This window comes from Mastigoproctus giganteus, chromosome 12 (assembly GCF_048544385.1).
Source record: "Mastigoproctus giganteus isolate SK-2022 chromosome 12, ASM4854438v1, whole genome shotgun sequence".
NCBI classification, from domain to species: Eukaryota; Metazoa; Arthropoda; class Arachnida; order Uropygi; family Thelyphonidae; genus Mastigoproctus; species Mastigoproctus giganteus.
Genome location: NC_143586.1, coordinates 60,238,408 through 60,258,898, shown reverse-complemented (window position 1 = coordinate 60,258,898; position 20,491 = coordinate 60,238,408). Strand labels below are relative to the sequence as shown.

The following is a 20,491-nucleotide window of genomic DNA, read 5'->3' as shown; positions in this document are numbered from 1 at the left end:
AGGTTGTAAAATGAATCGGACTTGGACATTCGCAAAATGATTGAAATATGTAAGACAATGTGTCAAGACAACAATGACGGTGACCCTGGCAAAGCATGCGGTAATGACAAGGCTATACAGGTCACTGCATAGCCTTGTAACGCAACTGGGAGAAGAAGACCCTTTTCGAAACTTTTACAGTTATCCAAACAGCAAGATGAATGAGGATCTAAAGCTCGCCACACTCAACCGATTCAGCGCAATTGCAAAGAAACACGAAAACTTGATGACCAACGAGTACTTTTGCAACTTAATGGCCAATGACAAGCAAAATATTCTACTTATACATGTAATTTGGAGTCTGTTATCTCCCAATTGCGAACCGATTCAAATATTCTTGACCAGCCCAGCTGGCTGTGGAAAAATATTTATGAATCGCCTCTTGATGGAAATATACAACTGCTTCAGTAATACAGATGGGTACTGTAACGCCTACATTACATGTGCTTCAACTGGTAAGGCTGAAGTGCATGTAATATAATGATCGTGGATGTGCTCAGAGCTGGTTTATGCCAGCTCTGAGCACATCCAAGATCACTGCCCTCAAGATATTCATTTTTCTGTTTACCAAAAGGTTTCTGCCACAGGTGGCAATGGTTAGCCCAAAGCCATCTAAGTGGTATGACCCAAATCATAAACATTTTTCCTCAATCAGCAGGTTTATGCGAGCTCAGAGAAAATTCAAGATCACCTCCCATGATCCTTTGCGCGATCTCCTCTCCCGACTCGGTTCTTTTTTGCCTTTCCCACGATGCTTTGCGCTGGTCGAACCATGGTATTTATTTTATTTTTTTATTTTAAATTTTGCTTAACTTTACTTTAAATTTTGCAAGATATCCATTTCTCTAGTTACCAAACAGGCTCTGCTACAGGTAGCAGTGGTTAGCCCAAAGCCACCTAAGTGGTATGCCCCGAATCATAAATGTTTTTCTGCAAACAGCGGGTTTATGCCAGCTCTGAGCACATCCAAGATCACCTCCCAAGATCCTTTTCGCTATCTCACTGGGGAATCATAAATGGAAAAATGCCATGATGCACACCATAACCTTAAAAGATATCACTCATACTCAATGGAAGAGATGGGAGCTAGTCATATCATTTAGGAAATGTAGGCAGAAAACTGACATTGGTTTCCCGGCTGCATGCTTGTTTGATTGCCATGTTGAATTATACATTGAATTATCCCTAAAATATTTTTAAAATCATAATTTGTTTTATATTGAATTCTTGGTTTTATGTTTCAAGGTGGCATTGCAATGTTAGTATTATTCAGGTTGCAATCCTGAATATCCTTCAGTCACTCTGAGAATGGAAAGTGTAACTGTTTCCAAATCTGTCTGTGAAAATTAAACTATTGCTTTTTAACAACATAACGTAATTTGTGGTAATTACTATTAATGCTAAGTTAGTACCCACACACCTTGGATTAATTACATCTTTTTTTTTTATTTCTCTCTCTCTCTCTCTCTCTCTCTCTCTCTCTCTCTCTCTCTCTCTCTCTCTCCCTTTCTGCAAATGGACAAACCTTTAAACACAAGTGACCACAGACTTGCCATTTTAGCTTATATTGTATTTTTTTCCCTTTTTTTTATAGCTCCCGTGAATGTTTGTCTATTATCTAAAGATGAGGGGCCTTGCAGAGATAATTTTTCCAAATGGTATTATAATAAAGATTCAGAAAGATGTGAACAATTCTCTTATGGAGGCTGTGATGGTAACAATAATCGATTTGAAACCCGAGATGATTGTGAGAAGACTTGCCTCACCACTACAGGTAAGTGAGGAAAATATAAATATTTAAATTACCTACTGATTTTTATAATAGTTACATTTTGTTGCTTTTGATCATTTATATTATCATAACGAGTGCTATTAACTTTATTAAATGCAAAAAATAAATCCACACTATTAAAAAAATTACCTCTTTCCCAGGTCTCCTTTTGAATTACTCCATTTGGTAATCAGTTTCATTAGTGAGTCAGGAATTTGAAGCACTGTCATCGGTTGCTTTTTTCTCTACATTGTTTACTTATTTTTTATCATAACTTTCTTAACGAGTAAATCAGACATCATAACCATTATATGTTCGTAATTTTATATACCATTGCATTGATCCATTCTTTGGTGGTTTTCTTTTTTAATCTCTTTTATTATCCAAATTCTATCTGTTTTATCCATATATGAAATTTTTTCTTAAGCTACCAGTACAAGCGTAGAACTTAAAAATTACACTGGTCGGCAAAACAAAACAAACATTTTTTTTTGCTCCATTAAAATTCATCTTTTGCTTGTAGATTTGACATTGCTGAATTCAAATATGGCAACCATATTTCTGTAACACCCACCAACTTTAAGGGAGAAGAGATTAAAGTCAAAAACTAAGTTTCTAGTAAAAATGATTTCATATATTTTAAGAAAATGTTACAGTACTAAATATTGAACAATGGATCAGTTAACCATATTCTGTTTACAAAAATGTTTATCTGATAACAAAACACTTATTTTGCTTAAAGGCATTTTTTTGCCTTTTATAATCGTTCATTGGTGTTTCCTGTACGAGATTCCAACAGTAATGTGCTAACATATTTGTACTCTATTTTCCCTGGTGTCTTTTTTTTTTTCCATTTGAGAAATATCTTAGTGAAACCTTTCACCATGTTCTTCGGAAACTGCTCCCAAGTCTTCCAGAAAAAAGTCTAAATGGGAATTTAGGAAATGAAGCTTTAACAACACATTCCATCTCAACGCTCTGTCCTTATTTCTGTAGCATTTTATTTTTTTGTGAATTCCTCATCTTTGAATAGCAGTTTGATATGAGGACCTATAAAAATTTCCTCTTTTATCTTGGCCTCACTGATTCCAGGAAACATTTGCCTCAAACAGGAAAATCCTTCTCCTTTTTTGTCCATCGCTTTCACAAATATTTTTTATCAAACTTAGTTTGATGTGCAATTGAGGTAAATAGATTGTTGACTTATCCACCAAAACAGGATTTGCTACATTTTTCTGGACTGGTGTAGTTTCTGAATGGTCTGGCCATTTTTTTACCCTGTAGTGGCAACCCTTCTCTCGGCAGTTTCGCATAAAAAACAACAGCATTTAGTGTATCCACCTTGCAACCCAGTCATCAAAGCTACCACTTTTAGGCCATCAGAGATATTCCATTTGTATTCTTGATAGCATATTTTTTGCAAAAGAATCTGTAGTTTTCTCATCTGTTTTTTGAACTGCATGGGCCAATGGTATAGATGGATATTTACTTCCATTATGGAGTAAAACTTCTTTCTAACTGACCTTTGATGAATCAGTGAAAAGCTTCCACTGCGTGGGGACATGCTCCAGATGTAACTCTTTCATTAATTCCTGGACATTGTTGCAATACACCAAAGTTAATTATGAGATAATTAGCTCCCATAATTATGAGAGCTTCCTTGGACTCAGGGGAGGTACCCATAGACTGGAAATGTGCAAATGTGACCCCAATTCACAAAGGAGGATCAAAGGCTGACACAAGTAATTATAGACTTGGATCTTAGAAAGGCTTTTGATACTGTTGCACATGGAAGACTGCTACACAAATTGGAGCAGTGTGACATTGGAGGCAAATTGCTGCTATGGATAAAGGGGTGGTTGAGGGGGAGAAGACAGAGAGTGGTAATCAATGGACACTGCTCATCGTGGACTAATGTTATTAGTGGAGTCCCTCAGGGCTCAGTGTTGGGTCCATTATTGTTTTCTGTATTTATAAATGATATTGATGATGGTATATCAAGCTTAATGTCCAAGTTTGCAGACGATACAAAGGTTGGCAGGGTTGTCAAGGACACTACTGACACTATGCTGCTGCAACAGGATCTGGAAAGGTTTTGCAGATGGGCTGAGAGGTGGCAAATGAAGTTTAACATTGACAAATGTAAAGTACTACACATGGGAAACAGCAACCCCAGAGCAACGTATCAACTCTGTGGTACTACACTGACAGTGGTAGAGAATGAAAGGGACTTGGGGGTGGTTGTGCAGGCAGATATGAAGTTCTCTGAGCAGTGCAGACGGGCTGAAAGAGTAGCTCATGGAGTATTGTCAATGATATACAGGAATTTTTCCAGCAGGGATAAGGAGGTGATTATTCCCTTGTATAAGGCAATGGTCAGGCCACACCTAGAGTACTGTATACAGTTCTGGAGGCCTCATTTCAAGAAGGATGTAGAGCTGCTGGAACGAGTACAGAGAAGGGCAACAAGATTAGTGAATGGAACAAAGGGGTGCTCTTACGAAGAAAGGCTTAAGTTTTGCAAATTACAGTGTCTGGAGACTAGGCACCAGCGAGGTGATCTGATAGAGGTGTATAAAGCCGTGAATGGTTTGAGCATGCTCAATGCTGATGGGATTCTTCCTCTAGCTCAGAATAATCACCTGAGAGGGCATAAATTCAAATTGAGGAAAGACAGATGTAGGATAGACGTGCGGAAATTTGCCTTTAGCCAGCGGGTGGTTGGTTGGTGGAACAGACTTCCATCCTTTGTCGTGGAGGTTGATAGCCTAAATAAGTTTAAGGCTCAGCTGGACAGGTATTTTGAATGAACAGAGGGGTGAAGTGGAAGTGGGTTTTTTTTTTTTTTTTTTTTTTTGGCTGATGCTGCATAAGCTTGCTTTCTTGCATCAAATGCCTCTACTAATGCTAAAAAGCACCATCCATGGAATAATAGGTTGTTATGTTAGGTTGCCTCTTCCTATAAAAAAAAAAACCTTGACATCCTTTTCAAGAAGATTCCACTGCTGAAGCTGTGATCCTAGTAATTGATCCTTGGTTTCTGAAAAGTTCAAATCTCTAACCAAATCAGTCAGTTCTACCCGAGTGATTAGATGTGGCTTTGCAGTATCTAGAGTTTAAAAGGCTGGATTTGTTCTCTCTCTGGATTCTGCATCTTCTGGAGATCCCTTTTCTGATCCTGAATCAGAGTCAAGTCCATAAGTTTCTAGTAGCTTTGGCATTGTATCATCATGAGGAACCGACCTTAGAACAGAAGGTATGTTGGTATGTTGGGATATTCTACTGTATGCTTGAATTTTCCAGAAAAACCAGAAATATTGTTCATGCAAAAGTAGCAATTGTTTTGATGTGTAACACTGGAACAGCAAAAAGCACTTTTTTTATGACTTCCTCTAATGTTAATGTCCTGCTAGCCTGTTAATGTCCTTGAGCATAAGTTATGGGAAATCTTCAGAGCCATACTTTTTCATGATCTCTGACCTAACATCCAAAATAGCGTTCGTGAGCTTTTCTCACAAGCTGTGACAGTGGCTTCCACTGCAATACCACTTCTCCGCAAATGTAGTAAAAGCTCAGGCTTATTTCGGCAAGAATGCAACATATTTCTGTACGGTTGAGATACACACATAAGAACACAATTAAGAAAGTGTAGATTTTTATTTCTAATTTAAACACAGTTCATGGTTTACACTTATTTACAAACACAAATTCACCAAAACACTTGTTCACTTTGTTCACCACTCACTCTTGAAACACACACACACACTTTTTGAAATATGAAAATGCTTGCTTGCTGCAGTATCCACTTGTATGGGTACTGCACCAAGCATATGAAAACCAGTAGAGAAGTTTCTAGAAGGCTCACAATACTTCTAGAGAATTCTGTTGAAAGTTCTGGAACCTTCCAGAAACATCCCAACCTTTTCTTATGCACGTAACAACATACTAGAACAACGGTTCCCAAACTGGGGTCCGTAGACCAGTTCCAAGGGATCCGCGAAATGACCCCCTGGAACTGATCAAATTATTCGTTCTATGTATAGCAAATTGATGATAAATAAATAAAGTTATTATATATTTATTTAAAAATAAGAATAAAATTGAGTTGTTTTACACATAAAAATTTGAATTTTCTTTTCAGAAAACCTAGTGTTCATACATATATACACACAGAAACATATTAATTTTAAAATATTTTTTATTTATTGTATATTTTATATACACTTGTATGTTTTTCTTAAGTAACATAAACACTTGGTTATAATTTTTTCATAGGTTATGGAAACACTTGTATATTTTTAATAATGTTTAAATTAATTATTTTTGTTTTTGCTATCTGTAAGGCTAGCAGTTATTTTTTCCAGTCTGCCATTAATTTCAGATAATTTATTGTTAAATGAACTTATATCAACTCATATTTCAACTTAACTTAATATAATTTCAACTTAGCTTAATCCTATGATTTATACTATATTTATTATAACATAAATATGGTTAGGCTAGCATATAACTAGCAGAAACAGATAGTTTTGGTTGTTATTGATGGCATATATTGAGAGGTGCTAGCCCCATGATGATGTGCCTTTCAATATAAGCCTTATTCAATAATAACTGGTAAAATTTGGTATTTCGGTATTTTTTGGTATTTTAGATTTTGTATTTTGTAAATATGGAATTATTATGATTATTATTAGCTTTGCTTTATATAGAGGCTGATAGGGTCCTTTGTATATTGCAGATATTCTCTGCCAGTTTTGTTTTTGAATTTTAATTTGTCGTGATAGGTACCATTTTATGCTATCTCTATTGAATTTGTATATATATAGGGGGTCCGCAAAATTTTTTTCATTTTTGAAGGGGGTCCGTAGATCTCAGCAGTTTTGGGAACCACTGTTCTAGAATGCTCCAGAACATTCTTGAATGTTGTAGAGAGCTCCCAAATTCTCTAGAAAATTCCTGTATGTTCTAGAAAAAAAAATAGATAAAATATATGTAAAACCAACTAAAGTTCTTCGATTTCGGTATTTTAACCTATTAACTTACGATATTTGAAAATTCAAAGTGTTGATAACTTTTTAAGCACATATCTGAGTTTTTGATCATATTTCCCATGAGAATCCGTCGAAATTATTTCAGGGAGAAAAAATGATGCGCGACCAGTGAATTATTTCCCTTCAAATGCACAGATCTTCTAATTCTGATGTACCTTTCAGAATTATTGTGAGGGGTGAATTCATAGTAGTAAACACTTTAAATTTCTGGCCCACAGTGGCCAATATAAAAAGATTTGAGTTAAAAATAATCCCCAGATGATCACTGAAGTTCCATAGATTCCTGGAATGGATTGAATCTATCCAATTATATTAAGGGAGAAAGAAAAGAGGTAAGCAGCAAACCTTTAGCCATACTTATTAGTATGGCTACAAGTCAGCTTATGGATACAAGTCAGCTCCTTCTGGGCTGAAGATGTTCAAATGTATCCCTGAATTCACATAAAAGGAGAAGGGACCAAAGGGTGACATGACTAATTACAGACCTCTAAATATATTGCTTGACGAAATGTCAAAGAGTATGAAAAAGGCTGTTTAAGCATGGTTAATGCATATCCATTATTTCTACTACTACCCAGGTAGTATAATAAAATGCATGCATACTACCTAGTAGAAATGATGGAGATGCATTAACCATACTTAAACAGTCTTTTTCAATTACAGACCTGTTAGCTTGACTTCTGTTGCAGCAAAAATAATAGAGGCACTGGTTAAAGAACTAATGCAGGACCATCTAGACAGAAATACAGTTATACTGCAGTGATATCATGAATTTGTTAAGGGGCAATCTTGTCTGACCAATTTGATTGTATACTATGCTGCAGTAACTAAGGAACTGTATGCAAAAAATACAAAAAATTCTTTTCTGAACTCTAATATTTTGATATCGCAGAGTTCAGAAAAGATTTTGATACTGCTGAACATAAAATGACTGCTGTACAAATTGTAGCAGTGTAGCATTAAGGGCAAGTTTCTGCTACAGATGAAGAGATGGTTGAGTGGGAAAAGACAGAGAATGGTTATGAATGGGCACTGCTTTTCTTGGACTAATGTTATTAGTGGAGTCCCGCAGGATTCAGTGCTGGGCTCATTGTTGATTGTTGCTTTCTATATTTATTAAAGATATTGATGAAGGCATATCGAGCCTAATGTGTAAGTTTGCAGAAGATACAAATGTAGGCAGAGTGGTTAATGATAGTAATTAGGGTATACTACCACTGCAATTTTCGGCAGATATGCTGAGAAGTGGCAATTGAAGTTTAACATTAAAAAATGCAAGGTACTGCATATGGGTAGCAGTAATCCCAAATTACTGTACCAAAGTTTGGGTAGGGGAGGATACAAAGACTTGCAGTCGGATAGGAAATTCTTTCAGCAGTGCAGACAATCTAGAAGGACATTTCACGATTTTGCCAGCAGAGATTAGGTGGTTATCCCATTGTATACAACAATGATTAAGCCACATCCTACATCCTGAGTACTGCATGCAGGTCTGTAAGCCTCATTTTAGGAAAGGTGTGGATCTGTTGGAATAGGTGCAGAGTAGGACAACGAGATTAGTGAGGGGTACAAAAGAATGCTTTTACCATGAAAGGCTTCAGTTCTGCATATTGCAGTATCTGGATACTAGACACCTGTAATGAGAGCTGATTGAAGTATTTAAAGCTTTGAATGGATTGAGTAAGCTCAGTGGTGATGGCATCCTTCTTTCCTTCCTCTTGCTAAGACTGCACTCATGAGGGGACATAAATTAAAATTGAGGAATAATGGTTACAAGATAGTTTTATGAAAATTTGCCGTCTGCCACCGGAAATTATTGGGACAAACTTCCATCTCTAACATTATACAAGTCGGTAGTTTGAATAAATTCAAGGAAGAACTAGACAAATTACTAAAGGAAATGGTATGTAATGTGGCAAGCATTTTTTTTTTTTTTTTTGCTGTTACTGTATAAGCTTGCTTTCTTTCATCATTTGCCACTATTAATTCTAATACTATGCACAGATACATCATTCTACACAATTTGAATGATGTGCTACTGAACACAACATTTATGGCAAACTTTACCATAAATGTATTTGGCATAAAAGCATTAATTTGATTATTCATCAGCTGGTTACAGTATGTAATGATTATACTTACATTTGATTTTCTGTTTACTTCTACCCCCCACTTTCAATTTCTTATTCTTTGATATGACAGTTTCTCCATTTATTTCACTAATTTTGTTTATCTAGTTTTAGATTTTTTGGTATTTAAAGTTGAAATATGACTGTTTTATTTTAATCTTTGTCTTGGTTTTCATTATTCATTGTTAATAAGTTAGTTGCATATTTCATTACATTTAAGCTTAGTGGTTGGTTCTAGTTTACAGGGAAATTTACCTTTTCTATTTTAGGTTGTTTGAGTTGTTTCAGGTTTTAGAGGGTGTTGTCTGTATTTAAGCATGTGCTTGCATTTTTATCTCTCATTTTTGGTTCTGTAGGAGTATGCATGGTCAATTTGCTTTCAGTAAGCAGGCTATAACAGAAAGACAACACTTTGGAAATTCACGATGGTGGATGCCTCCCATTGAAGTTATTGCTGTAATTCCCAAAATCTTTCTTTTTTGTTATTATTATTCATCTTTTGGTGGATGTCAGTATTTTCTATTTGGATTTATTCAAACATTTTGCACATGGTATAAAATTTAATTAATCATCACTTGATTAGATCAGTGTTTCCCAACGTGATCTCATTCATATGTGCACAGCAGTAAATGAATTGTGTAAAAATTGATTTCTTAGCATGAAATCCAAATGAAAAAAAAGTAATATTTAGGAAAGAAAGGGTATATTTTTTGAAATTGCAGAAAATGAATTTAGAGTCCCATCTTCCAGTTGAGTTTATAAATAAGGATATATAAAGATATAGTAATAATAAAGATTATTACTAAGGGGATACTAAAGATTATGAGATTTACTCAAAGAGGTAACTACCATCAAGGGTAAAGGGAAGGGTTTTCGCTTTCGTAAAGGTGACTACAGTGGTCAGAGACAGTATTTAAATTCTATACGGTTGAACCAACTGATGATGTTACCAACAGCAAATTCAAAATGGGAAGCATTCAAAGAATTAATCTTGAAAGCTACTAGACTTTTCATACCAACAAAGGAATATTGTACAAGATTTAGGCCTAAATGGATGTTAGATGAACTAATTAGACATGTGACAGAGAAGAAAAATGCATGGGATACATATAAATTAACATGTGACACAGAAGCCTATGATAGATATAAGTTGGTCTGTAACCAAGTTACAAAAGAGGTTAGGCAGACAAAGGCAGATTACGAGAAATCTTTGGCAAAGGATGCAAAGGAAAACAGCAAAGATTTCTTTACTTATGTAAACTCTGGAAGGAGGGGGATGAATCAGATTGGTCCACTTGACTCGATGGTTCAACTGTTGATGATCCTGCTCAGGCAGCTAACAAACTAAATGAATATTTTGCATTGACATTCACACATGAGGAGTTATTCAGGGAGGGGAATGCCAGAGGTGTATTCAACTCTGGCAGTAATCTTGTAATAACTGAGAGTAAAGTGGAGGAGAAATTGTTGAAGATAAACACAAGAAAGGCACCGGGGGTGGATGGAATCTATCCAGTAATATTAAAGGAGGCAGCAAAGGAAGTAAGCAAACCCTTAGCCATAATTATGAGAGCTTCCCTGGACTCAGGGGAGGTGCCCATGGACTGGAGATGTGCAAATGTGACCCCAATCCACAAAGGAGGATCAAAGGGAGACACAGGTAATTACAGACCTGTTAGTTTAACTTCTGTTCCAGGGAAATTAGTGGAGGCACTGGTTAAAAAAGTATTGCAGGATCATCTAGACAAGACTTCAATTATAGCTCGGACACAGCATGGGTTTGTCAAGGGGAAGTCTTGTCTGACTAATTTGATTGAATACTATGATGTAGTCACAAAGGAACTGGATGCAAAGAATAACCATGATATCATATGTTTGGATCTTAGAAAAGCCTTTGATACTGTTGCACATGGAAGACTGCTGCACAAATTGCAGCAGAGTGGCATTGGAAGCAAATTGCTGCTATGGATAAAGGGATGGTTGAGTGGGAGAAGATAGAGAGTGGTAATCAATGGACAATGCTCTTTTTGGACTAATGTTATTAGTAGAGTCCCTAAGGGTTCAGTGTTGGGTCCATTGTTGTTTTCTGTATTTATAAATGATATTGATGATGGTATATCAGGCTTGTTCAGGATGGTATATCAGGCTTGTCCAAGTTTGCAGACGATACAAAGGTTGGCAGAGTTGTTAATGACACTAAGGACAGTACACTGCTGCAACAGGATCCAGAAAAGTTGAGCAGATGTGCTGAGATGTGGCAAATGAAGTTTAACATTGACAAATGTAAAGTACTACATATGGGAAGCAGTAATCCCAGAGTAATGTATCAACTCTGTGGTACCACACTGACAGTGGTAGAGAAAGAAAAGGACCTGGGGGTAATTGTGCAGGAAGATATGAAGTTTTCTGAGCAGTGCAGACGGTCTGTAAGAGTAGCTCATGGTGTCTTGTCAGTGATATACAGGAAGTTTACTAGCAGGGATAAGGAGGTGATTATCCCCTTGTATAAGGCAATGGTCAGACCACACCTTGAGTACTGTATACAGGTCTGGAGGCCTCATTTTAAGAAGGATGTAGAGCTGCTGGAACAAGTAGAAGGGCAACAAGATTAGTGAATAGAACAAAGGGTTGCTCTTACGAAGAAAGGCTTAAGTTTTGCAAATTACAGTGTCTGGAGACTAGGCACCTGCGAGGTGATCTGATTGAGATGTATAAAGCCTTGAATGGTTTGAGCATGCTCAATTCTGATGGGATTCTGCCTCTTGCTCAGAATAATCACCTGAGAGGGCATAAATTCAAATTGAGGAAAGACAGATGTAGGATAGATGTGCGGAAGTTTGCCTTTAGTGGGTGGTTGATTGCCGGAACAAACTTTCATCTGTCGTTGTTGACAAACCTTGACAAAACATGTTGACAGATATTTGACAGAACTTGACAAACATTTGGAGCGAGTGGATGGATGAAATAAGGGTTTTTTTTTTTTTTTTTGGCTGATGCTATATAAGCTAGCTTTCTTGCCTCCTGTGCCTTTGCTAATGCTATTATTATATTCTTTATGAGAATTATGTGGAAAAGAAGTAATATTGAAATAAAGAGAAGTTATAACTGGACTGGTCAATGTGCTCTTTATAAATGAATTAGCTATGGAGCTGTTCAGACATTCTGAATGGCTTGATAGCATCTTATAAAGAGAGTTTTATTGTAAAGAGGCTTACACTATAAACATAGTAGTTTCTGGGTAGAAAATCCTAAGGATAGTCCATTAAATAGAAGTAATGAGGGGAAAATCCAAAATAATAACTATTCCTAAAACTTGGTTCCCAAGCAAAATATTATCGTTAAAAATAATAAAAAATAAATTAAATAGCAAAAGTATTAGGTAACCTTATCAAAAACACAAAATATGAATAAATAATATTAAGAAAAGAGTGATAAAAAGCAATATTAAGATTCAGTTTAAAAATGTTAATTTGGTTTCTTAAAATCCTCATGTAATGCATTTGTTAATAATGTACCTGCTTAATGGAATATTTGAGTGTGCATGCTTTCACAGAGTTCTTCCATTCTTGGATAGGTTTGCAAGTTGCATAATCTGTTTTCCTAATTGTCAAATTCTGAACAAGATAGTTTAGCCTGATTATTAGCATTAGTAGAGGCATATGAAGCAAGAAACATATCTGATTGCACAGTTACCCCCAGGTTCTTTTCATTCTCTGCATCCCTGAGTGTAGTCCCACACATTGAAATAATTACTCTTGGTTTAGGCATACCATATGCAGTACTTTGCGTTCATCAATGTTAAACTTCAGTTGCCACTCTCAGCCCATCTGCTCAACTTTTCGAGATCCTGTTGCAGTAGCGTACTGTCATTAGTATCATTAACAATCTTGCCAACCTTCATATTGTCTGCAAACTTAGACATTAAGCCTGATATACCTTCATCAATATCATTAATAAATACAGAAAGCAACAATGGACCCAACACTGAATCCTGGGGGACTCTACTAATCTGCAAAGAGCATTGTCTGCTCTTTGCAGAGTAGACACTGCTCTTTGCAAATTAGAGCCACACTGCTCTAATTTGTACAGCAGATTTCCATGTGCAACAATATCAAAAGCCTTCCTAAGTATATGATATCAAAATTATTCTTTGCATCCAGTTCCTTTGTGACCACATCATAGTATCCAATCAAATTGGTCAAACAAGACTTCCCCTTAACAAACCCATGGTGTGTCTGAACTATAACTGAAGTCTTCTCTAGATGATCCTGCAGTGCTTCTTTAACCAGTGTCTCCATTAATTTCCCTTTAACCTGTTACAGACCTGTTAAACTAACAGGTCTGTAACAGTTACTTGTGTCACCCTTCGATCCTCTTTTGTGAATTGGAGTCACATTTACACATCTCCAGTCCATGGATACCTCCCCTAAGTCCAAGGAAGCTCTCATAATTATGGCTAAGGGTTTGCTTACTTCCTTTGCTGCCTCCTTTAATATAACTGGATAGATCTTCCACTCATCCACCCCAGGTGCCTTTCTTATGTTTATCTTCAACAATTTCTGCTCCAATTTGCTCTCAGTTATTACAAAATCATTTAGCTCACTGCCGGAGTTTAATACACCTCTGGCTTTCCCCTTCCTTAATTACTCCTCATGTGTAAATGTAGATGCAAAATACTCATTCAGTTTGTTAGCTACCTGAGCAGGATCATCAGCAGTTGAACCATCGATATCCAGTGGACCAATATGATTCATCCCTTTCCTTCTAGAGTTTACATAGGTAAAGAACTCCTTGCTGTTTTTCTTTGCATCCTTTACCAAAGAGTTCTCATAATCTGCCTTTTCCTAACCTCCTTTGTGACTTGATTACAGACTAGCTTATATCTACCATAGGTTTCTGTCTCACCTGATAATTTATATGCATCCCATGCATTTTTCTTCTCTGCAACGAGTCTTCATTAGTTCATCTGACATCCATTTAGGTCTCAACTTTGAACAATATTTCTTAGTCGGTATGAAAAACGTAGTAATTTCCAAGATTAATTCTTTGAATGCTTCCCACTTAGAATTTGATATTGGTAACATCATCAGTTGGTCACACTGTATATTATGCTAAACTGTTATCAAGTGAAGCTCAGTTTTTTTACTTACATGAGATAATGTGCATTAGAAAAACATTTTAAGGTGTTACCACCTTAAAATGTTTTTCCAGACATCTTCTGAATGTCTTTAGAAAAATTAAGGTAAAGTTAATAAAATACATTTTTTCAAAATATCTATATAATGTTATATATATTTCAGGATTTTTTTTTTATAAGTTAATAATAATTTTTTTTATAGCTTATTTTTTTTTGTTGTTGTTGTTTCTGCTTTAGGGAGTGACATATGTAGGTTACCTCAAGAACCAGGAAATTGCCAAGAATTCAGAGAAAGATGGTTTTATGATACTATAAGTGAACAGTGTCACAGATTCTATTATAGTGGATGTAGTGGCAATGAGAACAATTTTGCTTCACTCAATGAGTGCGAAAAACATTGTGGAATGGCTACTGTAGAAATTCCGGAAGACGAATTTAGAATGGGTATTTAGTTTTAATTTCTCTTTATAAATGATGTTAGGTTATAACATAATTAGTTGTTTAATCATGACTTTAAACTAGTCATCTTTTTGGCTTATTTCTATCGAGAGATCTATATATTAATTACATGAGTATCTCACAATAAAATTATTATCCTCTGTTAGCTTCACATTACAGAACCTATGACTGATTGCCAACATCATCACAACTTCACTTGCTATGTATGTATGCTAGTCTTATTTAGATCATTACGTTTAAGGGTTTGTGCATGTGATCAAAGAACTGGTGTGGATTTTGTAGTATGATGCTAAGTCAAAATAATAATTGTACTGCTGAGAAACATTGCTTATGTAGAGTGCTTGTGTAGTTAATTTATAGACCTCTGGATAATTTGGTTGATTAAAAAGAACAAAATTAATATAATAATAGTGTAATACTCAAAATATTTTGAAGATACACATAGCAAATTTTTATTAATCCATCAGCAGCTGAGTTCCTTTTGTAATGTGAGTGGTTTCATGGGACCCTACAGAATTCTACTTTTGGCACTTATACTATGGCCAAACCTATGAATATTTGAGGTAATTTTTTTTTTTTACTGGACAGAAATACCATAATCAGTAAACATAAATTTGGTCAAAAGTCAGCTAAAAGAACTGTAAAATAAACTTTAATACTGTAAAATATAAACACTGAGAAGTTCCATTGCTATGAGCATCTCAGGGAAGCAAAAATTATTTTGTTTCACTGAAAATTCTTTCTAATAAATATCACTTTTTTTTTTTTTTTTTTAGCTCCATGATGTTTAATGTTTCTCGTGCATATTTAATGCATAGTGTTTATACAAACAAAAGTCTTGTTTGTACAAAGCATGTATCATTATCCTGTGTAAGGATAGGCTTTTATATATATCTATATATATATAAATGAATATGTTTATATAGGCTATGTAAATATATTCATCACTTACAAAATTCAGTTAATATGTATTCCAAAATCCATTTTTATCCTGGGATAAAAATGGCACAGTTCTGTTATTTTTCGACAACCAACATGCATGTGACCACTGGGTTCTGTATTTCCCAAAAAAATAGTACTGACCGGTTAATTTATTTTTATGTAAACAAGGCCAGTTTATGGTAGCTGTAACATAAATACACTCTGAAAAACGTCATTCGCAGGTCAGTTGCAATTAATGCAACCTGCTCAAATAGTCTTATAGTCTCTTTTTTGTACCATTTTTAAAAGAATCTGAGCTGATATCTTTTTGGAGCTTGTGTTGTTAAATCAATTCAAAGTCAGTTTATATTAAACGTCATCTTGCTGCTATGGTAACAAAGTGTAAATGGAGAGAATTAAGCCCGGAAATTAAACTTTAAATTATACAAGAGGTTGATAGGATGGAACAAAGTAAAATGAGACAATGCAAAAGAATACATCCCTTTATCTACTTTGTCTATAATAGAATCCTGTGTCCACTTTAATAGACCCGGACTTGTGGTAACTTAAATTGCATTGGAACTTGACCCACAACCTACAAGAAAAAAAGAGGGGGGGGGGGGGGAATTGCTGTACAGCCAGTTCTGCTAAAATGTGCATTTTTGCAATACAAATTTGCTCCAATGTGATTGTTATATTAGCCCGATTTTCATGTTGGTTCATGTGCAGTTTCGTCTGCGAGTAACACCAGATGAATATAAAACCTACCACCAAGCTAAACGTAGTGACCTGCGCAGCAATACATACTAGTTTACGAAGCTTAAAAAAATGTCAAATGTGTGAGATCTATATTTCCCATTTACTGTAGTTGTATTGGTCAGAGACGCTGTTGTCATTCGCTGTATTCACAAGATTTTCTGCTCGAACAGAAATTTCGTGAGGCGGGATAGTGCAAGTGGAGGAGCACATTTCTGGAAGTCACTACCATAAAACAATAAAAACAATTTACAGTTCCCGGTTTATAGGGCTTTCTGTTAGTGCAGTCTAATTATAAACAGGTAGTATACTCAATCTTATTGCATTTTCAGTAATACTGATAGCTGGAATTCTGTGGGTTTTTACATTATGGTGAGATGTGTTTCCCCTTCCTCTTCAATCATTGTTTAACTTTTTTACTGTTTTAAATTTTACAATCCAAAAAAAAAAAAAAAATGTCAGTGAAGAGAAATATCAATTAGTATGTTTATATTACAGTATTAATTAAGCTGTGCATGTAAGCATACATAGTATCCAACCAATACAACTAAATGGGAAATATAGCTCTCACACATTTGACGTTTGACATGTTTTACATGTGAGCTCAATGTATGAGGTGATAATAGTATGTTTCTGCCTTTAAGGCTGAAACACTTATTCTCACCTCACACTCACAAACCTGATGTATCTCTTACCTCAGTTCACCTGCGTGTGTTATCTCACAAGTGTGTGTGTCTTGGATTGTTCTGCATTTGTTAACTTTTCTTTATAAAAAGTATAATCATACAGCATCCCAGAAATGGGTAAGCATCCTGGTTCCAAGAATCCAAGCAGTGAGTGCAAAAGGAAAGCATTAAGTATAGAAGAGAAACTTGAAATAATTAAACATTTTGAAAGAAATTAGAGAACATGTGATATCTTGACAGGCTTAAGTGAATCCACATTGAGCACCATCAGAGACAATGCAGCGAAAATAAAAGCTATGTGTACAGCTTGAACAGCTTCAAGTGCTGCAAAGTCAATTAGAACAAGGCCTAAAGAAATAAAAGAAATGGAAAGGCTGCTAAGCATATGGATTGAAGACCAAACCAAAAAAAAAAAAAAAATCGGGAGCAAGCTTTCTCACAGTGAAAGAGAAAGCACTAACTATATAAGAAGACCTTAAAAAGAAATCACCGAATCCTTCAGAAGTGGCTCCTTTTATTGCTAGTAGTGGCTGGTTTAGTGGCTTCAAATATCGCTACTCTTTTCATAATTTTAAGTTGTCTGGCAAAGAAGCAAAGGCATTTCCACATGTGGTACAGAAAATAATTGAAGAAGGTGGCTACACATTGGATCAGATTTTTCAATCTGGATGAAACGAGACTCTATTGGAAATGTATGCCTTCAAGAACTTACATCTCTAAGGCAGAAGCACATACTTCAGGATTTAAGGCTGCAAAAAGATCGCTTAACTGTGATAAAGTAAAAAAAGTAAAGTGCAGCCGTTATCAACCCACTACAGGATGGAAGCCTCCTCAACAATTCATGACGAGGGAAATGGACCATAATCTGCCACGCTGGTCCAGTGCGGGTTGGCAGATCGACCATATTCAGCAGTCAGGGGCTTGAACCCCGGTCTACTCAAACAGCGTGTGCTACTGCACTCCCACTCCTGCCCACTCAGCTACAATTCCAGTGGAGACTTGAAGTTTAAACCAGTAGTGGTTTATCACTCTGCCAATCTGCAAGCTTTAAAAGGAATTGTGAAATGTAGCTTTGGTGTTCACTATAGGTCTAGCAAGAAAGGTTGGATGACTGGACAAATATTCACTGATATTTTAGTTGAAGCTTACCATGAAATTTTCAAGAATTATTGCAAGAAGAACTTAAATTTTAAAATTCTAATAATTCTTGATAACGCACCAAGCCATCCTTAGACGGTTGCTGAACTCTCTCTGAATATCAAATTCATCTTTTTACCTCCAAACACAACCTCTCTACTACATCCCCTTGACCAGGGTGTGATAGCAGAATTTAAGGTTTACTATTTAAGGCAAACATTCAAGATGTTAATTGTTGCTACTGAAGGTGACAAGGCACAAACTGTTATAGAATTTTGGAAGAGATTCAACGTCAAAGATGCCATTGATATGATTGTAGATGCCTGGAATGATGTAACAAAAGACTGCTTGAATCATGTGTGGCGGAAACTTATCCCTCATTTAATTCATGATTTTGAAGGCTTTGAATCTTCAGAGCAACTAAAACAAATCAAAGCAGGTTGTGTTGCTCTTGCAAAAGAAGTTGGTTTCGAGGAAGTAGAAAATGAAGATGTAGAAGAGCTTCTAAAGTCTCACAATGAGGATCTGTCTACTGAAGACTTGCAACAACTTGTTGCAGCCAGCCAAGTGGAAAGTCAAGAAGATGATGACGAAGTCGAGCAGGCTGCCCCATGAGAACTTAAAACAGCAGAGTTACCAGCCGCTTTAAGTGAGATTGAAAAGCACCTGCAGTGGATTGAAGATAATGATTATAATGCTGAATGTAGTAGGATAGTGCTTGGCAGCATTCATACCCATTTGGAACCATACAGGCAGCTCCTGTATGAAAGAACGAGGCAGGAAAAGCAACAAAAGCTAGATAGCTATTTTAAGCCAATGCAGAAGAAAGAAAAGCAGGACAGTGACACACCCTTCCACATTGGGTATAACAACATCTCGTCCTAAGAATGATAACCCTCCTACCTCTTCACTATAACTCATCAGCTACAGCCCTTCACCACACCCACTTACAACAAGCAATCTTCATATCTTGAAGGTAAAGTGCTATACAAAGGGTACTAGGAAAGTTTTGCAATATGACGCAACAATGAATCACAGGAAGCTGCTTGTTGCTGCATGTTGAGACATGTTCATACGTGCATAGTAGCCGCCGCGCCAAGTCGATGGGCTCAGTTATTCATTAGTAGTGAGAGTGTAAAGTGCTTGCGATGGCATCGTGGTCACGAAATGAGATAAGGACAGTTTTGCGGTATAATTTCGTGCGTGGTTTAACCATAGACCAGTGCTTAGAAGAAATGACTCTTGCACTAGATGATGATTGTCCACATCGTACAACGATATTCAGGTGGTATAGAGAATTCCAAAGGGGAAATTTCACTCTGGAGGATTCTGAGAGGCCGGGAAGGCCATGAACGTCAGTTACGGAGGAAAACGTTACTGCTGTGAGGAAAATGCTTGACGAAAACAGGCGAGTGACCTACCAACAGATAGAGGATACTTTGGGCCTAAATGCAGCAGCAATTCGTTCGATTCTGCAAGATCATTTGCACGTGAAGAAACTTTGTTCTCTCTGGGTGCCACATCAACTGACTGAAGAGCAGATGACACGACGTGTGACTTGGTGCCGGGAGATGTTAAAAAAGTTTGATAAGGGACAATCTCGGTATGTGAACAACATCGTGACAGGTGATAAGACTTGGCTGTACTATTACGATCTGCCGACCAAGGCTCAAAACAAAGTTTGGGTCTTTGATGATGACGACACACCCGTAATTGTCAGAAAATCCCGATCTGTAAAGAAGAAAATGATAGCTGTATTTTTCAAATCGAGTGGAATTGTGGAACGTGTCGTTTTGGACACGCAGAAGACAGTCACAGCTAAGTGGTATACTGAACAATGCCTGCCTCAAGTCATTGGATCTATGAAGAACCTGCGGCCAAAGTCAAGAATGGACACCTGGTACCTCCATCACGATAATGCTCCAGCTCACCGCGCCAAAGCCTGCACCGAATATTTGACCACGACAGGACTGAAACTTCTCGAGCACCCTCCCTACAGGCCAGACCTTGTCCCTGTGACTTTGCACTGTTCCCGCATGTGAAAATGAAGCTAAAAGGGAGGCGGTTTAACAGTGATGAGGACCTTCTACGGGCTTGGGACAACGAGTGTGCTTTACTCCCTAGTGAAACTTGGCAGAACTGGTTTAAAGATTGGTTTCGGAGGATGGAGAGGTGTATTGAATGTAGAGGAAATTACTTTGAAAAAATTAAATAAACAAAGCTGTATTGCAAAACTTTCCTAGTACCCTTTGTATTTACTGTAATATTTATTTATTTATTAGAAATTTAAGATGTTTAAACCTGTGTTAGCAATTTTATTGGGTTTCTAATTTTTTTTACTGTTTTACTTACCAGACTGAACATTTTTTTTTTTTTTTGAGTGCTCTGCCCCTATCCCTATTTTT

The 20,491-nt window shown here is 36.4% G+C and overlaps 1 protein-coding gene across 2 annotated transcripts in view; it reads left to right on the top strand.

Annotated features, from left to right (window-relative positions):
• LOC150077096 (papilin-like) overlaps positions 1-20,491 on the top strand; it is a 724,323-nt gene that overhangs the window by 490,504 nt on the left and 213,328 nt on the right. For both annotated transcript variants that reach the window (XM_090386252.1, XM_090386253.1), the window contains exons 23-24: positions 1,634-1,813; positions 14,365-14,571. In XM_090386252.1, the coding sequence (XP_090242378.1) occupies positions 1,634-1,813; positions 14,365-14,571 (387 nt within the window). The remainder of the gene's footprint in view (positions 1-1,633; positions 1,814-14,364; positions 14,572-20,491) is intronic.